Source organism: Pholcus phalangioides, unplaced genomic scaffold (genome assembly GCF_987345545.1).
Source record: "Pholcus phalangioides strain wild (caught in Gottingen) unplaced genomic scaffold, Ppha-v1.0 ptg000004l_1, whole genome shotgun sequence".
NCBI classification, from domain to species: Eukaryota; Metazoa; Arthropoda; class Arachnida; order Araneae; family Pholcidae; genus Pholcus; species Pholcus phalangioides.
In genome coordinates, this window is record NW_028301597.1 from 33,896,561 (window position 1) to 33,914,378 (window position 17,818).

The 17,818-nt window shown below is 39.5% G+C and overlaps 1 protein-coding gene across 1 annotated transcript; it reads right to left on the bottom strand.

Moving 5' to 3' along the window:
- Window positions 1-7,866: 7,866 nt before the first annotated feature.
- On the bottom strand, window positions 7,867-13,216 carry LOC149087122 (uncharacterized). The gene is made up of 2 exons (XM_089231840.1): window positions 12,974-13,216; window positions 7,867-8,838 (listed from the first exon to the last, which is right to left on the bottom strand). The coding sequence occupies exons 1-2, from the start codon at window positions 13,104-13,106 to the stop codon at window positions 8,297-8,299; spliced, it is 675 nt and encodes a 224-aa protein (XP_089087966.1). The 5' UTR covers window positions 13,107-13,216; the 3' UTR covers window positions 7,867-8,296.
- Window positions 13,217-17,818: the final 4,602 nt, after the last annotated feature.

Sequence of the window (17,818 nt, forward strand, 5' to 3'; positions counted from 1 at the left end):
TTTATATGTTCATAGGCTTTCCCCTTTTCAGGCTGTTCGCAAATAACACATTTAGAATGTAAGAGTTTATTAGCTGTACTTTGAACTTCAGTTCAGCATATGCTATGGCAGTTAGTGCTATCTGGGAAGGTGAAAACAATAGCAGAGCATCGGTGAAATGTATCTGATCCAGGAACTGTTCTATGGCGAGTCCGTGTCACTCGGGATCGTGGGGCAACTGGTAGATGAGAAATCCCTCAACGGCTTGTAAGGATGGTGAACCATGAGGTGCTAATTCAAATATCACATTAGTGGAAACTCGTGGCTGAAGTCTGAGGCTGCGATGGCTGAGGATGATCTGTTTTTCTTGGACATGTTCACCCGTGACTTTGCCAACAAACTGTATGATGGAGACGTTGAACTCTTCGGTCTTACGAGCGAGAAACACATACACACGTGACAGTTATGTGATTGGAGATGGTAATCGAGTAATGGAAAGAGCAGCACACTCCACATTCATGGGCATCGGGAGGTATGAAATTTTTACAGAACTCGCGTTGCAGAGTGAACTCGAAGTATTTTCACGGGAGCTTCTCTTCGTTGGGAGTGAGGAAATCCGGTGAGTTATTTGGAGCCACTTCCATCGAATTGAGACACATATTGCTCGTTCGATTTCTCTCATAACATCAATAGTTCTTTTTCGATGCGAAAAATGCAGAGTTTCGAGTGTGTACCAGAGCTGAACATATTGAATAACAAAAGCCTAAGGATGTGATAGGAAATGCGTAGAGATAAAGTTTAGCTGGTTTTTTTTTTCATAATTAAGGGAGTTTGATCACATTGATCAACTAAAAATATCAACGTCAAAGAGAAAAAACGAATGACATTAGAGCAACGCATAAATATTCTCGAGCGTATAAAAATATAGTCCTTTTTTATAGTCCTTTACGTACTATTCGTATTTCAACCGGTTTCCTATAAATACTCAGCACAATACACCTCCAATCTCAACACAAAGTTCTTTTTCCTATACACATGCATCTGTTCATATAAACTCTTTTGGATAATTCTAAACATTTTGTTCAGGTATTATGTAGTACGAAGCAGTCTCAAAAAAAAAAAAAAAAAAAAAAAAAACACCTACTTCAGTGACGCGATAAAATCGGAGATACTCTGACGGGTTGCACAAGTGATGGGAACTCGCCCTTTACCATATTGTCTGACAGAAAGTTTCGTCAGGTTCGTACAGCACTGGTAAATATCTTTCAAAGCTTGTCTGGCTACGATGCAACTGCTTAAATCCAATATTCGCAAAGGCGGACTGCTTTTATCGCCGATGAGAATCTTCAGGAATGATAGGACATCAATTTCATAATTGTGGAGGCTGATTTCCTCAAGAGCATCTCTCCACTGGCCATAACATCGAGAGAAATTTTTGATCATGGAATGCCTTCCAGCTTTTCGGATGTCAATCAGCTGCAATAGGCAAGGAATTTCATATAACCTGTGAAATTCTAGAAGATCGCATCTTATTACAATCAGCTTTTGCAGCAGAGTAGACTGTTTCACGATTATTCCAATTTCCAGATTCCTGAACTTTACATCCGTCATTTGGAAATCTTCTATGTTGTGAAAACGAAAATCCCCTTCATCCTGCAGAATTTGGCCATACGTTAAATCAAGTCGTCTTATGTTAGGGCAGCAAATGCTCAGTTTACCCAAGGGGAACTGGCCCCGAGTTTTTTTGATATGGTTTGAATGATCCAATTGTAACTCCTCTAGGTTTGGACAGTTCTTTATTACCTCGGACATAACATCGATTACTGGTGACTTCAATATTCTCAACACTGTCAGATTGTTACCCTTCGAAGTTAGTAATGTAAGAATACTATCACTCGTCAATGGGGAATTAGGATGAGCACTAGAAAAACAATCGGTAAGTATCAATTTCGACAAATTTGGGCATTGTTCACACAAGTGTTCTACTGCAGACTCAGTCAACTGAATTTTCACACTTTCAAAAGACATCAAACTAGGGAATTTCTGAACTACCTCCGAAACATTTTTTTCACTTTTCAAATACCTTCCATCCAGCTTCAAAGTAGCTGAGTTCAAGAAATGATTTTCATTAGTCGATACCAATCTGTCCCACCTGTACGAAACATCATCAACGAGCTGCGCCATTATTAAAAGTGAACTGCATAAAATGATTCGATTTACGATTTTAGTAAAAAATCCAGGACGATGTTGGTTGCGTCGGTCTTTCAGCCACCAAGAGTTGTAAAATGTTGTGATTTCATAAACTAACGGGAGATATACACACGTTTATTATTAAACTAACAGAGATGCCTCTGGCGCTTTTCGGGACATGGAGCGCCGAAGATCGGACAAACCACTATAAAGCGATAAACACACTGACAAATAGTGTTTAGAAACCATGGAGATCGTATTTAAGTTACCTGAATTGAAATAATATTTATAGTGAATGTCGAGTAAAAAAAGTGAAGAATATGGATAATATAAAAGATTACGTAGGAGGATGAATTTTATAGAAGTCAAAAACGTCAGGAACATGACGCTTCGTGTTTTTTAATGAAGCATTTTTTAATAGCCATACGTCTGTATCTGTGACCATACGTCTTTTAAGTGGCCCCGTTAAGAATTCAAGTGGTCCGTGGCACATTTTCAGACCACTGAGGTAGACCTCAAAGATCACTTTCACATTCAAAGATCACCTAAGTAATCCGCGACACACTTAAACGATCCGTGGCACATTTAGAAATTCCTCGAGTGACATGGTGCACAGTTTTAGAGTACTTAAGAGGCCCCACAATACGGTTCTACATATCATTCAAGTTACCCGCGGAACATTCCCAGATTACTTAAGTGATCCGGCATACGTACGGATTACTTGAGTGATGCGTACCCCGGTTCCACAGCACTTAAGCGGCCCGGACTCATTTCCAGAGCACTTGAAGGATTCGTGAAACATTTAGAGACCGCTGAAGTGTCTCTGTAAGGAATTTATCATTAGGGAGAATATTAGTTCAGGTGCCCACAAAGTAGCGAAGGATTTTTCTCGTTTTTGGCCCACCGAATGATGCCATTACGAATATTTCATATTTTCACAAAGGGTGGTTGATGACGTAAGAATCATCCCCCCCCCTGCCCCCTTGTCATCAAAAGTCAGCAAATCGGAACCCCCCCCCCCCCATCGATGATGACGTAATACTTGAATGACCCCTTATTATTACGTCTCTCTCTCAGTCGGGAGAAATGGGTGTGAGTGTATGTTTATGACTCTCAAAGTGGGAGGTTGTGTTATGTAATTCCCCTGCGTTTTATTGACGCATTATTGAATCACCCTTCGTACAGAACAAATGTTGTTGAATTTAAAAACACAGGAGTGTGTTTGAATTCATGCTATCGACCAAATATACCGTACTATATTTTTACTGCATACTAATGAAATTATTGGTTAGGGGTCATTCAAGTATTACGTCAGCATCGAGGGGGGGGGGGAGGGGGTTTCGGATTTGCTGACTTTTGATGACAAAAAGGGGGAGGGGGTGTGAAGGTTGCTTACGTCATCAACCCCCCCCCCCTTTTGAAGATATGAAATATTCTAAGCTGCTGACGAAATTTTGCTGACAAGGAAGTGGGGGGGGGGGTCAAAAATGGCTTAAAATCTGCTTACGTAATACTTGAATGGCCCCTTAAGTTACACGCGATCAATGTTCAATCACACTATATACAAATACACTAAAATATATTCGATTTTTTTTTAAATTCAATTTTATTTATATACCTTATTTAAAATAATCCGTAAGCTTAGTTTGATGCATATTTTTTAGCCCATTGAGCCTTCACATTTTCATCTATGCTCGCAGGAGCTGCAAATCTATCGCGTCCTATATTTCCAGTTTGCTCCAGAAAATAACACAGCGTTTTTATACAGCACTTTTTTCATTGTTACTTTTTCTCTAATTCCTCTGGAGCATTTTCTGCTGTATTTTTGTCATCCGAGTCGGCCATACCTTGAGCAAAGTTTGAGAGCCATTGGTGCATACCTGTATCTGTTCTCCTTCAGACACACACGCGCGAGGACACGAACTCCTCTTCTTGCAAACAAGGTGTCATAAAAAGCTACTAGCCTTATGTCATTTTTCTGCAGCGGTCTTCATAATGATTTGAAAAATAATATTATATTTTGCTTGTTTTGACCCGACTATTGTAATTTGACAGCGCAGAATATCGATAGAAACGTCGACACTATATTAATGTTAAGTTTATTTCCGACAAAGAACACCTTTGGCTACTTTTATTGTCTCTTCTCTATGAGATTAGACCTATGCTTCTCAAAGTGTGCGTCGCCAACCTTTGTCAGGGACATCACAGCGAGCTGTTGACATTGATCATTGCCTATTTACAACTTTGAAGAGTGGGTCTGCTTTAGATTATTCTGGGGAGCCGCGGATAAACTTTGTCACGGCACGAGAGCTACGGTTGGTGAAAGTTTGAGAACCACTGCTTTAAATCATCAGCTGTTTCCGCCCCATCCCAGTGTGTCGCGACACGCACTTTGGGAAAAACTGTATTAGGATAATAGAGGTGAAGAAAGAAAACTTTTTTCTCTCAGATACATAGACGTATTCAAGGAGAGGCAAAAAATGATTCGCCTCAGGTGGCGAAATATCTAGGAGCGGCCCTGGATATACAGATACTGTATTAACGCGTTTTTCTGCGGGTTCAGAGCAGTGATGGTAGCTCATGGGAAATTTCCCATATTCGTGGGAAAAATTGGCCAAAATTTGTCCAAGTGGGAAATTTCGTAGCATTTGTGGGAAATTTTTCGAGTTCATCAAACAAAAGAATTTTTTGAAAAAAAATAGAAATTAATGCAGTGCAATACTTTTCTAATACAATAATAATTATACAGGGCTTTTGGCAATAGTTTTATACAAATACAAATACAACGCCACAACAGGCAAATTGCCCAACGAGGTGGCTGACTTAAGAACATCATGGATCCCCGAGCCCCTACCCACTACCGCTACACCACACATGCACCCCCCCCCCGCGGAACCCCCCAACGAATCGGTACATGCGGGAATGTGCGTGTACGTGTAGTGCAACCTGACGTAAAGTTTGTTTCTGTGTAATGCTTGTTATGTGTAGTGCTGTCATCTGCCCCCAGTTTTACTAACTATGAGTGAAGTGTTATGGTTGAATGATTTACCGTTGTAGGACTGTTGCTCTCTGTGGCGAGACTTTTTAACGGGGAGATCGGCTCGCATTTGTGCCTTGAAGTTGGGAACCACAGAAAACCAACTTCAGCCGACCACCACTGTGGGGTTCGAACCCGGATCCTCGCATCACGAGTCCGGCACTATAACCACTCGACCACCACAGCAATTTTCTAATGCAAAATACTTGATTACGTATTTTTCCCGCTACATGGCAGCACATCTTTCGGAATGCGTGGGAAAAATTTAGTCAAAAGGGAAATTTTGCTGGAAGAGGTTACCATCACTGGTTCAGAGATTGAAAAAAATATGCTGTGGCATTGTATTATGATTACACAATCTGCTGCATTAAAACATTATGTTTTGTGCTGTGGCATTCTTTAATTTTTCACTCTTCCTATTACCATTTTACACACGTGATCAATGCGAATACAAAAATACTTCTCAGTATATATTACTTAAATGCCGATTTAACTCACCGAATGTAAGCGAATTAAAATGCTTAGCATCCGATATTTACGAATATATATATATATAGTGCACACTGGTTTCCGATTCTGCCTGTCGGCGCCGTTGCTGATTGGCTGAAAAGCCTGAACATATTAATAACTTTAAGCACACAATTGCTTGGTATGTGCAACCGGCGGCACAGTTGGTGGTTGGCTGAAGTTGGTTTTCAGTGGTTCCCAACTTCAAGCATGTAGCTACCCATTCGTTAGACGTTTCATAGCGAGAGGAATATGGACATGGTACATGCGTGTGTGTGGTGTGGTAGAAGTAGTCATAGTTCAAAAATAACTTATTTTACCCTTCTCGGTAAGTTCAAATGGTGTTGCTGAGAAACGTAAGCAGATAGGGGTCCATGGAACCTATATACTCATGTCTCTTGGCTTTGGTATTGTTGGCAACAAATGGTTTCAACCTGCTGAGTATAACAAAGTAAGTTTTATACATGAGAGATCAATTGAGAGCCAACAATGATTTAACAGTGGATACAACTTTCGGGGATTCTGTTGTAGGTGATTGAAGTCAAGTTGCAAAATCACTGTTACAATTTCCAACAGAGGGGAGAAATGTTTTAAAAAGGGATCTCTTGAAAGTGTTGCTGTCTTTGATGTTCGAGGCACAGGGATTGACCAGTCTCAACTTTCACTTCGCCGGAAACCTTAACCGCGCAGTGGAAGAAAGAAGGCACCATGTTGCAAAAGCGTCTTGACGCTGAAAAGGGCGGGTATATTCTTAATAACCACTGGATAGTACGTCCGCAAAAGTTTTGCTCAAGAAATTCGTCATCTGTGACGGTTTACGTGGGTCTCGTTGGTCGTGTGGCTGGCTTGAGGACAGAACGATTTCTTCGAAACAGAACAAAGCGGCTCTCAGTGGGACGCATCCACATTTCATGCAGTGATTTTTATGCATTGACAAATGGTTTGCTCACGAGAATACGTGTAAAAGCGATTTTTCTGAACAACGCGATGTCTCTAGACAGCGAAAAAAAAAGTTCGAATTCTTATTCTATTAACCGATTAAAATAAATAAAAAAATCGCATCAAGCGGGAAACCTCGTGGAAACCGAATACTTTGGTTAAGGGATATGTAAGAAGCTTATAATCATCCTTTGCCATGGGCGAGGGTATCTCTCCCATAGGTACTGGCATTGTTTTGCCTATTAGCCAAAATAATCAATTGTATTCGGGCAGATTCGTGAAGTTAACGAGTCTTTTGTTTCACGAGAAAGAGCGACATTGTGCGAATTGGTTAGCTGAACTTTGAATTTCAAAGACCTTATTAATATGAAAAAATACTGAGAAATTTTAAAATTGATTCCGTATGATAAAAAAAATTATGTGAATACAGTATTTTTTATGTGTTTAATACAGTATACAGTCGGTTCTGGAGTACAATCACATACGCGAGGGCGACTGAGTTAGGAGCGAGGGTCTACACAACACTGCTTTTTCCACGACACGAGAAGGACCGTTGGATATTGCCACAACTAGTGCGATCAAACAGCGGGGAACCGGAACTGAAGGGAAGGATAATAAGAGTAAGAACAATACAGAGAGGATTTGCCGTTGATCTGAGCAACGAGGAAGAGGCGAAAGAGCTCTCGAGGAAGGTGGCAGCGATTGAAGAACTGAACGACCACATGACAGCAAGGTTCAACCAAAGTCAAGGAGTGAACTGATCATGGTTCATAACAGGGAAAGCAACACCGACCTATAAAAACTAACGGAGGGACTGGCGAGAGCACTGAACCAAGGCCACGAAGACGTTGAATACAAATTCCAGCTGAGGTCAAGAACCGAGGACAAAAGATACATATCATCGTGAAAACAAAACTTCGACAAGACCCTTATGGAGGCTTTCCGGAAAGGCACGATTCGGATAACAGGGGAAAACATCAGAATTAAAAAATTCATCCCGTTACCGAGGTGCTTCAGATGCCAGTCGATGAACCACCACGCAAGGGGATGCTCGAACCCGGTGCCCAAATGCGCTGAGAGGCACAAGACGGCGAGCTGTCGGAGTTCCAGAACATCCTGCATAAACTGCATAAAGCACAACATGAAAAAAGGAACGAAATACAACGTTGGGCATAGTGCCTCAGACACTATGTACCCAGCTTTATCTACCTTTCACAATTTTTTTTGGCTGTAATTGACAACTTTATTTGTCGTGCACAATTTTTTTCGGTCCACTTGGCAACACTATTTGCATTTGACTTTTTTTGACTGATTGGCAATTTTATTTGGCAATTTTGTTTTTACTCTAATTAACAATTTCCCGTATTTTCATGAAGGAAATATGGTCATGCTAGGCATTTATCGTGTTGTGAGCACATTAATACTTTTGTATCGGTTCACCTTTCGCGTGTTGTGCACCCCTGGGTGAGTTATTGAATATTGTTTACATTTTGGGGCACTGGGACAAATACCCTGTTTGTTCATGTGGCCCTGCACATTTCAGTTCAGAAAAAAAGAATTGCAAAACAGCCATTTATTGAAAGAATTTCAAAATCAATTCCGCGAAAAAAAAGCATGGCCTGTTGATGTTGTTCGATCTGAAAATTACGAACAAATTTGTTCGTGAATTTCGTCACCAGGTGACGGTAGTGGAGAAGAAAGAGAAGACGAGCGTGTCGACGAATGTTGTGATGGCTCGTCATCAAGCGGTTCGTACGAATTCTGACCCATAATAGTTTGCAGTTCGTACTTCTGAACCACAGCGAATAAGTCCGATTTAGCCAAATGCCAGTCGTACGGGGAGAGGCTCTTCAAAGTAGGCGCCATAGCACTCAGGAAAGCGTCCACTGGATGTTGCTGCAGAGGACCCGCGTCCTCGTCCGTCTTTTTTTCCACTCGGTAGTCCGCCAGTTTTGCCGGAGCAGTTACTTGCAGGGAGGAATGATTGACGGTTTTTTTATTACCGGAAAACGGTGGTTTCTCGCAAAGCGGCTTCAAATTCAAATACTTGTTTAGGAAGCTCAACTGCTCTTCGTATTTGTAATGCTTTATTATTTTCGCTGCTTGTCCTTTCTTCGTCGTAGCCTTCCTTAGGGATTTCCTGTACGTATCTCTTATGTTGTTCCACCTGGACTTACATATTGAACCTGGAAAATGTAAAAAAAAGAAAGAAAATGATTGATTCTTTCTTAAACGATCACTCCTCATGCAGGTGATTTTGAGCCAGACTAGAATGGGTGAAGGGCGGTGTTATGTGGCCGGATTTGAGATTATGAATATATGAACTTATAAGACGTTGTAATAAAACAGAATCAAATAATATTCTTAGACATGCCACATTTTTATGTACACATATTTTATTTCAGGTTTACTTCTTAAGATTTCCATTACACAAGTAACTCAATATGGTAAATTAACCATTTGTTACTCTCACTATGGATAGGATAACAAAAACAAAAGATTGTTCACTCACCTGTTATCTCCTCCTACGAAGGTTCAATTTAATGGACGATAATAAGTTGGCCACTGATCATCATTAGGGGCCATCCTCCCGGGTCGTGAGAGAGAAAGGTTACAGCATTTTTTTACGCGACTTTTTCCCCAAGCGGTGCTATTCCCTCTTTGCCAAAAAGCATGGTTAATGCTAACTCTCAGTTGGTTGAAAACTCCTCTCATTGGTTGAGTACGATCATCTGACAACCAACAACGTTTTTATTGGTTCTCACAGGCCCATGTAAGAGTGGCATGATGTTTTTTGTCTGTGGAATGTGTTGACAGAAACTACGCCGTAGAAAATCTGTACGTACCTTATACATATATAGAAACAAAGGCGTGCGACTTACAATTCCTAAGCCACGAAAGGAAAAAAACTAACGTGTTGTTTTTTGGTGTATATATGTGTGCAAATAATTTCTGAATATGTTGGGGCGGGGGGGGGGGGTGTGCGATAATGACAGCAGAAAAATTTATATAGCTCACAGGCGACCAGACCAAAAATCCACTTCGAGGAAGGGTGGGGGTCCTGGGCAAATCCCTAAACGGATGGGGCCCCAAAAAGTATGTGGTACTTCTCAATTACTCGAGTTTCTGCTCAGAAGAATGACGCATTTGCCCAAGCGGCACCTGCTAGTTATCATAGCACCTGATCCCATTATCGTAAAGTGCTCCTATTCACCCGTGAAGGTCCTTCGGGCAGCAGGCTACCTGGCGAGTCCATGCGTTAAGACTGTCTTTGGATAATTTATTAAACAATCAGGCAATCTCTTTCTTCTTCAGTTCAGAAACAAACGAAATGGGTAAAACTACTCACAATGCCTGGTGATTAATCAATACCCTTCGTTGAAAAGCACCGTTATAAAAACGTATACATATTTAGAGCGGTTGTTTTTTTATTTGGAAACCAACTGTTGTTCATTGTTGACGAGTGGTGCCATCTATTGTGAACATATATGAGGAACATAGCCGAATATGCATGCGCATTCGTCCTCATGACCAAGTTAAGGAATTTCTACTTTAACGCTTTCTCTCTCATATTGAGAACGTAAATAATGAATAATATTATTACATCGGAATCCCTCTCGCCATCTATGAAATATAAAAAATACTTAACATCTCAGCCTGCTTAACCACTTTACGATCAAGGACGTAATATTGCTTCTAAACGTTAGTGGAAAAAATTCAAAAATACAGACAAATTCTCAGTTTTCCTTTCCTCTCTCCTGATCATCATGAAGCTTTGTTGCAACCCTATAATTTTTTTTCCCTCTTAAGTTTTTTGTATACCCTGATAGTAGTTTTTCCCCCCACATACAATGTATCTTTCTTATAAGAGGGATAGAGATCGGGTAGAGTGAGAGTGAAATCTACATTCTTATCAACTTATCTTATTATAGTGTTTTATTTATTTATTTCTTCCTGGTCACTTCTATTTTTTCCTTTTTCTAGCGTGTGATTAGTTAGGACAAGGTTGCCATATTTATCGCCGATTCGTCAAATAAAGAGCATCCGAATTTCCGAAGCATCTCGAAATCCTGCTGAGCTGAATGCAATTTTTTCTCGTGGTCCCTGGCACCACGGGAAACAATTGTGTCACAATTCCAGAACATTTAAGCGGCTCTCGGTCAATTCTATATTACCAAAGTGGCCAACAGCAGCATATTTACAGACCACTTAGCGGCCCCGACACATTTATAGATCAAGTGGCCCGTGGTACAGTTCCACATCGCTCAAGTGGCCCATAACATACTTACAGATCACTTAAACAGGGCCGTAACTATGATTTTTGGGAAAACATTATTTTGCCACCCCACAACTTTAAAATTCGATAATTTTATAACGGTGTTTTTTGTTTGTCCCCCTCCCCTGAGTTCCGGCCCTGACTTAAGTGTCGTGTAGGGTGACCATGCGTCCCGTATTTTCTTAGGACAGTCCCGGTTGTTTTGGCTGTCCCGACTTTTTTGCAAAAATGTCCCGGTTTTTCACGTATTTTCAACGAAGCCAACTCGACTATTTATTCTATAAATTAACGATTAAAATTATCTTTCCAACTCAGAAATTGCATTACGATAATTATGACTACAAAGAAGAATATATATTCATCTCAAACATTTGTTGTTGTTTTTTTGTAATTCACGGAAGTGGCGCTTGTTTTCCGCATTTAGCGATTTTTCTGATTTCAGCATGAGTTGGCGACTCCGCTTACTTTTGGGGATAATTAGCAATGTCCCGTATTTTCCATATTTCGAAGCTCAATTCCCGTATTCTTCTCATGGTCAACTTAGTGACGTGTCACAGTTCCAGAACATTTAAGCTGTTCTCAGTAAGCTGACCATAATTTCTCGAGAGAAATGCGGGAAATTTGGATTCCAAATACGGGACATCCCAATAATTGCCAAAAACGACGCCAAAACTAAACAATGTTGCCAAATATTGGTGAAATTACGGAAAAATCACAATGGCGGGAAATGAAGCATTACTGCAAATCACAATGGATCAAAATGAAATCAAATGAATTCCACGGGGAAAAAAAAACCGTCCACCAAGACAAATGTGGGAAATTAATATTTTTATCCAATCTTTTTTTGTAATTATCAATATAATATAATTTATATACAGTCGGCTCCCCGTATTCGCGGGGTTACGTTCCGGGGGGTGACCGCGAATACGGGAAATCCGCGAATAACCAAACCCATAGTTTTCTTTTTGTATATCTCGTTTGTTTATTGAAAATCATGGGAAAGAGCAGAGGATAGAACGAAATGTTAAAGAGGGTGCAGCGATTGTTTGCGATGTTTTCTGAAAGAACATTGTGATTTCTGTTTGTCGTGTCTTCTTCATATCATCAAGTATGTTGTAATATGATGACAAGGCTTCCTCTACCAATTTTTCTAAATGTGAAGAGCGTACCATATGGGGGATCTATGCCATGAAAACAATCCATTGCTGATTTGAACGTGCGAAGCCTTTCCGCTATGTTACTCATGGTGAACCTGTGTGTGTGTCTTCTACTTCTTTATCTTGATCTTCATCTGGTACTGCTTCAGCTTCAGGAGCATGTGGTAATTCCTCCACGGGATGGGGGGGGGATTTGGGGGTCTGGTTCCCCCCCCATCCCGAAATGTGAGAAAATGACCGAAAAAAGGGAAAAAGATGGCCAAATCCATTGTTCTGTCACTTTGGTCCCCCCCCCCAAACGAAATTTCTGGCTACGCCCCTGTTTGACTTCAATAAAGAAAAAAAATTCAAAGTGTGAAAAACGGGAAAAACCGGGACACTTTCGCAAAAAAGTCGGGACGGACAAAAAAACAAAAAATACCGGGACTGTCCCGGGAAATACGGGCCGTATGGTCACCCCAGCTCTCAGTGCAGTTTCACGTCAGTCAAGTGGCCCACGGCACATTTCCAGATCACTTAAGTGGCCCGCACTCTCCGAAAGATTGAGCGAAACGCGAGGAATTTTACGCCGAAGGTTGAGCGGAACGACCCTTGCTTTACGAATTAACTGATATACTCCATATTTGAATACTTGTTTTTCACAATAGATGGCAGCATCAATACATTTGAATGCGAAAAATCTACTCGTAGGGAAAATTTTGCTTGAGTGGAGGAGGTTTTTTTAAAGCTGTGGTGACAAAAAATAGAAATGACGTAAGAAGAGACGTTCGCCCCCGGAGAGAAAGAAGTATTTGAAGAAAAGGCCACTTCGATTGTTGCAACATCTTCTCAAGACAAGAAAGAAGAGAATAAAACTCAAATTTTGTTAAAAGAGAAGTAGTTACTCACTGTCCGCGTCCATTTGCCGTCCAATCCTCTCCCAAATGTCGTTCTTGAAATTCGTGTCCATGTATTTGGTGTGCGACAGATCGTACAGAACCACATGTTTGCGAACGCACTCTATCAGTCGCTCATCATTCATTCCGTGGCTCTGTCCAGTTAACAATAAATAATAACGGAACAAATAAGCAAGGGGGGGGGGGGAGAGATTTATTAGTAATGACTGAACGGCGGCTGAAGCTCGACTGACGGAACGGATTTTGAACTGCGCATGACCAGAGGGAAGAATTTCGCTTCTTTTTCTCTGAACTGAGGAGGAGGAGGGATTTTTCTTTCGTGACGGAGACGGACCGTGACTGATGTGTGTGTGCGAATTGTTATGACTGTGGGGAGGGGAGGAAGCAGCGGCAGAAGTTAACACGTGAATGCGAGGATATCACGTGACGTGTTCAATATACACTTCGTGCCAGGCGATTAATTGCAATCTAATCTCTAAAGATTGCAATTAATTGCCAACAAAGATTAAAGAACGATCGAGAATTAAAGATAAAGAAAAAAATAGATTAAATTATATCTCATTAATTCTCTGGAATTATTTCTCTCATTAATTCTAAAATCATATCTTTCATTAATTCTGCAATTATTTCTTCCATTAATTCTGCAATTATTTCTTCCATTAATTCTGCAATTATTTCTCTTATTAATTCTTGAATTATTTCTTCCATTAGTTCAGGAATTATTTCTCTTAATTCTGAAATTATTTCTTCCATTAATTCCGCAATTATTTCTTCCATTAATTCTAAAATTATCTTTCATTAATTCTGGAATTATTTCTCTTATTAATTCTGGAATTATTTCTCTTATTAGTTCTAAAATTATTTCTCTTATTAGTTCTAAAATTATTTCTCTTATTAGTTCTAAAATTATTTCTCTTATTAGTTCTAAAATTATTTCTCTTATTAGTTCTAAAATTATTAATTCTGGAATAATTTCTAAAATTATTAATTCTGGAATAATTTCTAAAATTATTTCTTCCATTAATTCTGGAATTATTTCTAAAATTATTTCTTCTATTAATTCTAGACTTATTTCTCTCATTAATTCTGAATTATTTCTTCCATTAATTCTGGAATTATTTCTCTTATTAGTTCTAAAATGATTAATTCTGGAATAATTTCTAAAATTATTTCTTCCATTAATTCTGGAATTATTAATTATCTAAAATTATTTCTTCCATTAATTCTGGAATTATTAATTATCTAAAATTATTTCTTCTATTAATTCTAGAATTATTTCTCATTAATTCTGAATTATTTCTTCCATTAATTCTAAAATTATATCTTTCATTAATTCTGCAATTATTTCTCCATGAATTCTTGAATTATTTCTCTCATTAATTCTAAAATAATTTTTTAAATTAATTCTGGAATTATATTTCATAATGGGGCATGTAGGGACCTCAGCTGAATAAGAACTTCCACCAGATAAGTCTGGCACAATGATTTATGACAATAAATCTGTAAATTAATAATAGGTGGCGGTAAGCCCTCTTTCATTTTGCCCTGGGGTTATGATGATGTTGAGATGGCAGTAGGCACACACTTTTTTGGATAAATATTTCAAGAAGAAAAGTATTGTATTATTTGCGCTTATTTACCCACTCGTTCTTTTCTTTCAAAATTAGTTCGATGTGTAAAAAAATTTGCGAGGTGAAAGTATAAATAATAATAAATCTGTCATCGTCGTACAAAATGCGGCCCCTGCAATCATGCGGCCATAGGCGGCAGCCTCGTCACTTCATGACTGGCACCGACCCTGTCTCCAGTAGTATATATATAAGCTCGATTTAAATAAATTTTCTCAAAATTTTAAAGTTTCCAATATTTTTCTGAAGATTATTTAACGAACATCAACATACTTGTCTGCATGAAGTGCAGTCGGGAGCTGAGTAGCGTGTATGAAGGAAGACGTCAGACTCCCTTTGTCGTCCGACTCAATGTCGGCCGTTGCCGCAAATTAAGAATGGAAAAGCTTTGTTCAAGATGGATGCCGGGATGACGATTGATCAAAAATCGAACGCAAAAGGCATTTCAAAAGCAAAATTGGCTCGATATTGGCTCGTACCACTAAAGTCGTATTTTTGTTCGGGGTGAAACACGTGGATTCGCCACCATACACCAGTCAAAACAATCTCCAAAGCAGTGGATGAAGCGTGATGAAATAGCACCAAACAAAGCAAAGGCTGTTTTGTCTGCTGGAAAAGGATGTGTAGACATTGTCTACACAGTCTACTTCGAGAAGGTACCGACAATAATAAGAGAACATTATGTCATAGTTTTGGGGAATTCGAAAGAGCAGCTGGAAGTGAAACAGCCAAGAGTGGCGCATAAATAAAGCCCTGTTTCATTAAGACAATGCTCCATCTCACTGATTCACCATTGCAATGGCGAAATTGAGTGAATTAGACTTTGAACTAATCTATAATCCCCTGAATTCTATAGATTTGGCATTATGTGACTTTGTCCCTGTTCTCCATGGAGGTTGGTGCACTTGAATTTTCTAAAAACACATTTCCGAATTTTTCAATTTTCAAATACTATAAAAAAGTTCTGTGTCTAACTGGGTTCGAGTTTTTGTTCCACCTGCACTTGAAGCATTTTCTGCATATTTTGATATAAACTGCTGGCAGGCGTTATATACTCGTATATATATGTTAAGCTAATATGTTAGCTAATGTTTTCTATTAAAATGCTCTTTTCTCAAAACTGAGTTGTTTTTGTCAGATAAGAACCATTTCTCCAAACACCACTTGTTCAATTGTCTTGAAACTTTGTGTCTCTAACAAAACAGCTTTGGTCTCTCCCAACCCGGATTCCCACATCCTGGAGCAGGGCCCCTAGGCTGGGATCTTTTGCGTGCCCCCCGATGAATTTATAGCGTGAAAAAGCAAAAAAAAAAGCAGAAAAAGTAGGTAATTGGGTGGGGAAAAATTAAGGTATATTACATGGGGTATCTTTCTAGTAATAGGACTGCAAGGTAACATTATGACAACAAAAATTCTGAATGTGCTTTCTATGCGAAATAAGGTGGTCACGAAGTCTTCGCATTTGGGATGAAATTATGAAAAAGAAAGAAATTACTTGTGACATGTCCCCCACATTCTAGAGCAGGGCCCCCAGGCCAGGATCTTATGCATGCCCCGGTCAGCACACCCGTTGTGGAGCACCATGCTCCCAACACTAAGGTTTTAAGTACTTTAACACACAAGAAGATTTCTTATTAATTTTATGGCACAAAGCAGGGATAAATTTCAGTGATTTTTGAAAAAAAGATGCATGTTGTTGAAATTAAAATTCGAGAAAAGAAAACAAACAATGTTTTCGTTAAATTGTATAAATACATCCATAGTATTTGAGTGGGGGGGGGGGGGGAATTGAGTGCCTAAAAGTGAATAGAAAAATTTCAAATGTTTCTTAAAGGAAGGAAATTTTCTCCATATGAAAGCATGGGAAGCTAAGATCGTGCACCAACCCTCCCTAAGTTTGACTTGGTAGAAAACTATTTTTCCAGCGAAGAAGAGGCCATCGCAGCTATAAATGAGGGGTTCAGCTTACTTTGAGGGGTTAGAGAAAACGTAATTTTCTGACCGGGATGAAGAAGTTTGAAAATCATTGGAGAAAGTGTTGAGACAATGTCGAGAAATAAAATAAGAAATTTGTCCAAAAAAAACAATTTTAAACACACCACCATTTTTTTTTTATCCCACGTAAGTTTGGAGAAAAATATTGCTGTGAATATAGTGAACGGGGTTCTAGGCTTTAAAATAAAGTTGAGAGAAACTCACTAAAATATAAATTTTTTTTTTGCGAACATATATTTACAGTTTCGTACAAAAATATGCATCATGATTCAAAAATGGCATCACATAAGTGATATTCTACAATATACACTATACAGGGTGAACGCGCCATGTTCTGCTAAACGAAAGGGGGGGTTGATAGACGAGCTCAAGTGGAACATGCAACACCCTACCAACCCTGCCCTATCTCGAAACCATTTTCGAGTTATGGTCGATAATCGATTATGGGTGGGGGGGGGGGGGACATTCGTCAAGCCTGAAAAAAAACACGAATTTGTGAAATTTCTACATGACATACACACAAGCCAAGCAACAAAACAGCAGAAAAAAATCCTATAAGGTGACACCATTTACCATTTTCATCTGAATATCTGGATTTAATGGCAAGATACAAGCGCTGAAAGATTAGCGAAGTTCAAAATCGAATTGTCGCCAAAATTTTTCATCGACAATTCCGCAGACACATTCTAGCTACAATCTGTCAAATTTACCAAAAACTTGTTCATTCCACCAGTTTTCAAAAGAGCCTACGACAAACCGTATCGGTGTATTATATCCGGATAAATTCACCTTTCCGTTTGCAATACATGCATTTGTTTGGAAATCAGTATTTGTCGAAGTAGGCATTTTCGCCAAGGAGGTTAGGATCAGCACCTCCTAGCAGTGCCGTCTTAACGCATGGGCTCACCTGGGCACAGCCCGGAGGCCTGAAGAGAAGAGGGGCCTCACAAAAATGAGATCCAGTTGAAATTTTCTAAAATTTACCAGGTAGGTCCTCAGAAAAACCACTTGGCCCGGGGGCTCATGATGCTCTTAAGACGGCCCTGCCTCCTAGTAGATGCTAGGAGGTTTGTTAGAATCCCCTTCTAATCTTTTTGTATTTTAGTACATTTTGGTGACAATTAGATTTTTTACTTCGCCAATCCCTCGTCGCTTGCAGCTCGAAATTTAATCCAGATATCCTGATGGGGAAGGGGGGGGGGGATAAATCCTAA

Excerpts from the sequence above, each read along its gene's own strand:
- LOC149087122 (XM_089231840.1), bottom strand. The coding sequence starts at position 13,106 with ATGAATGATGAGCGACTGATAGAGTGCGTTCGCAAACATGTGGTTCTG. Across the intron at positions 8,839-12,973 it reads ACGGCAAATGGACGCGGACA|GTTCAATATGTAAGTCCAGG; the intron begins GTGAGTAACTAC and ends TACATTTTCCAG.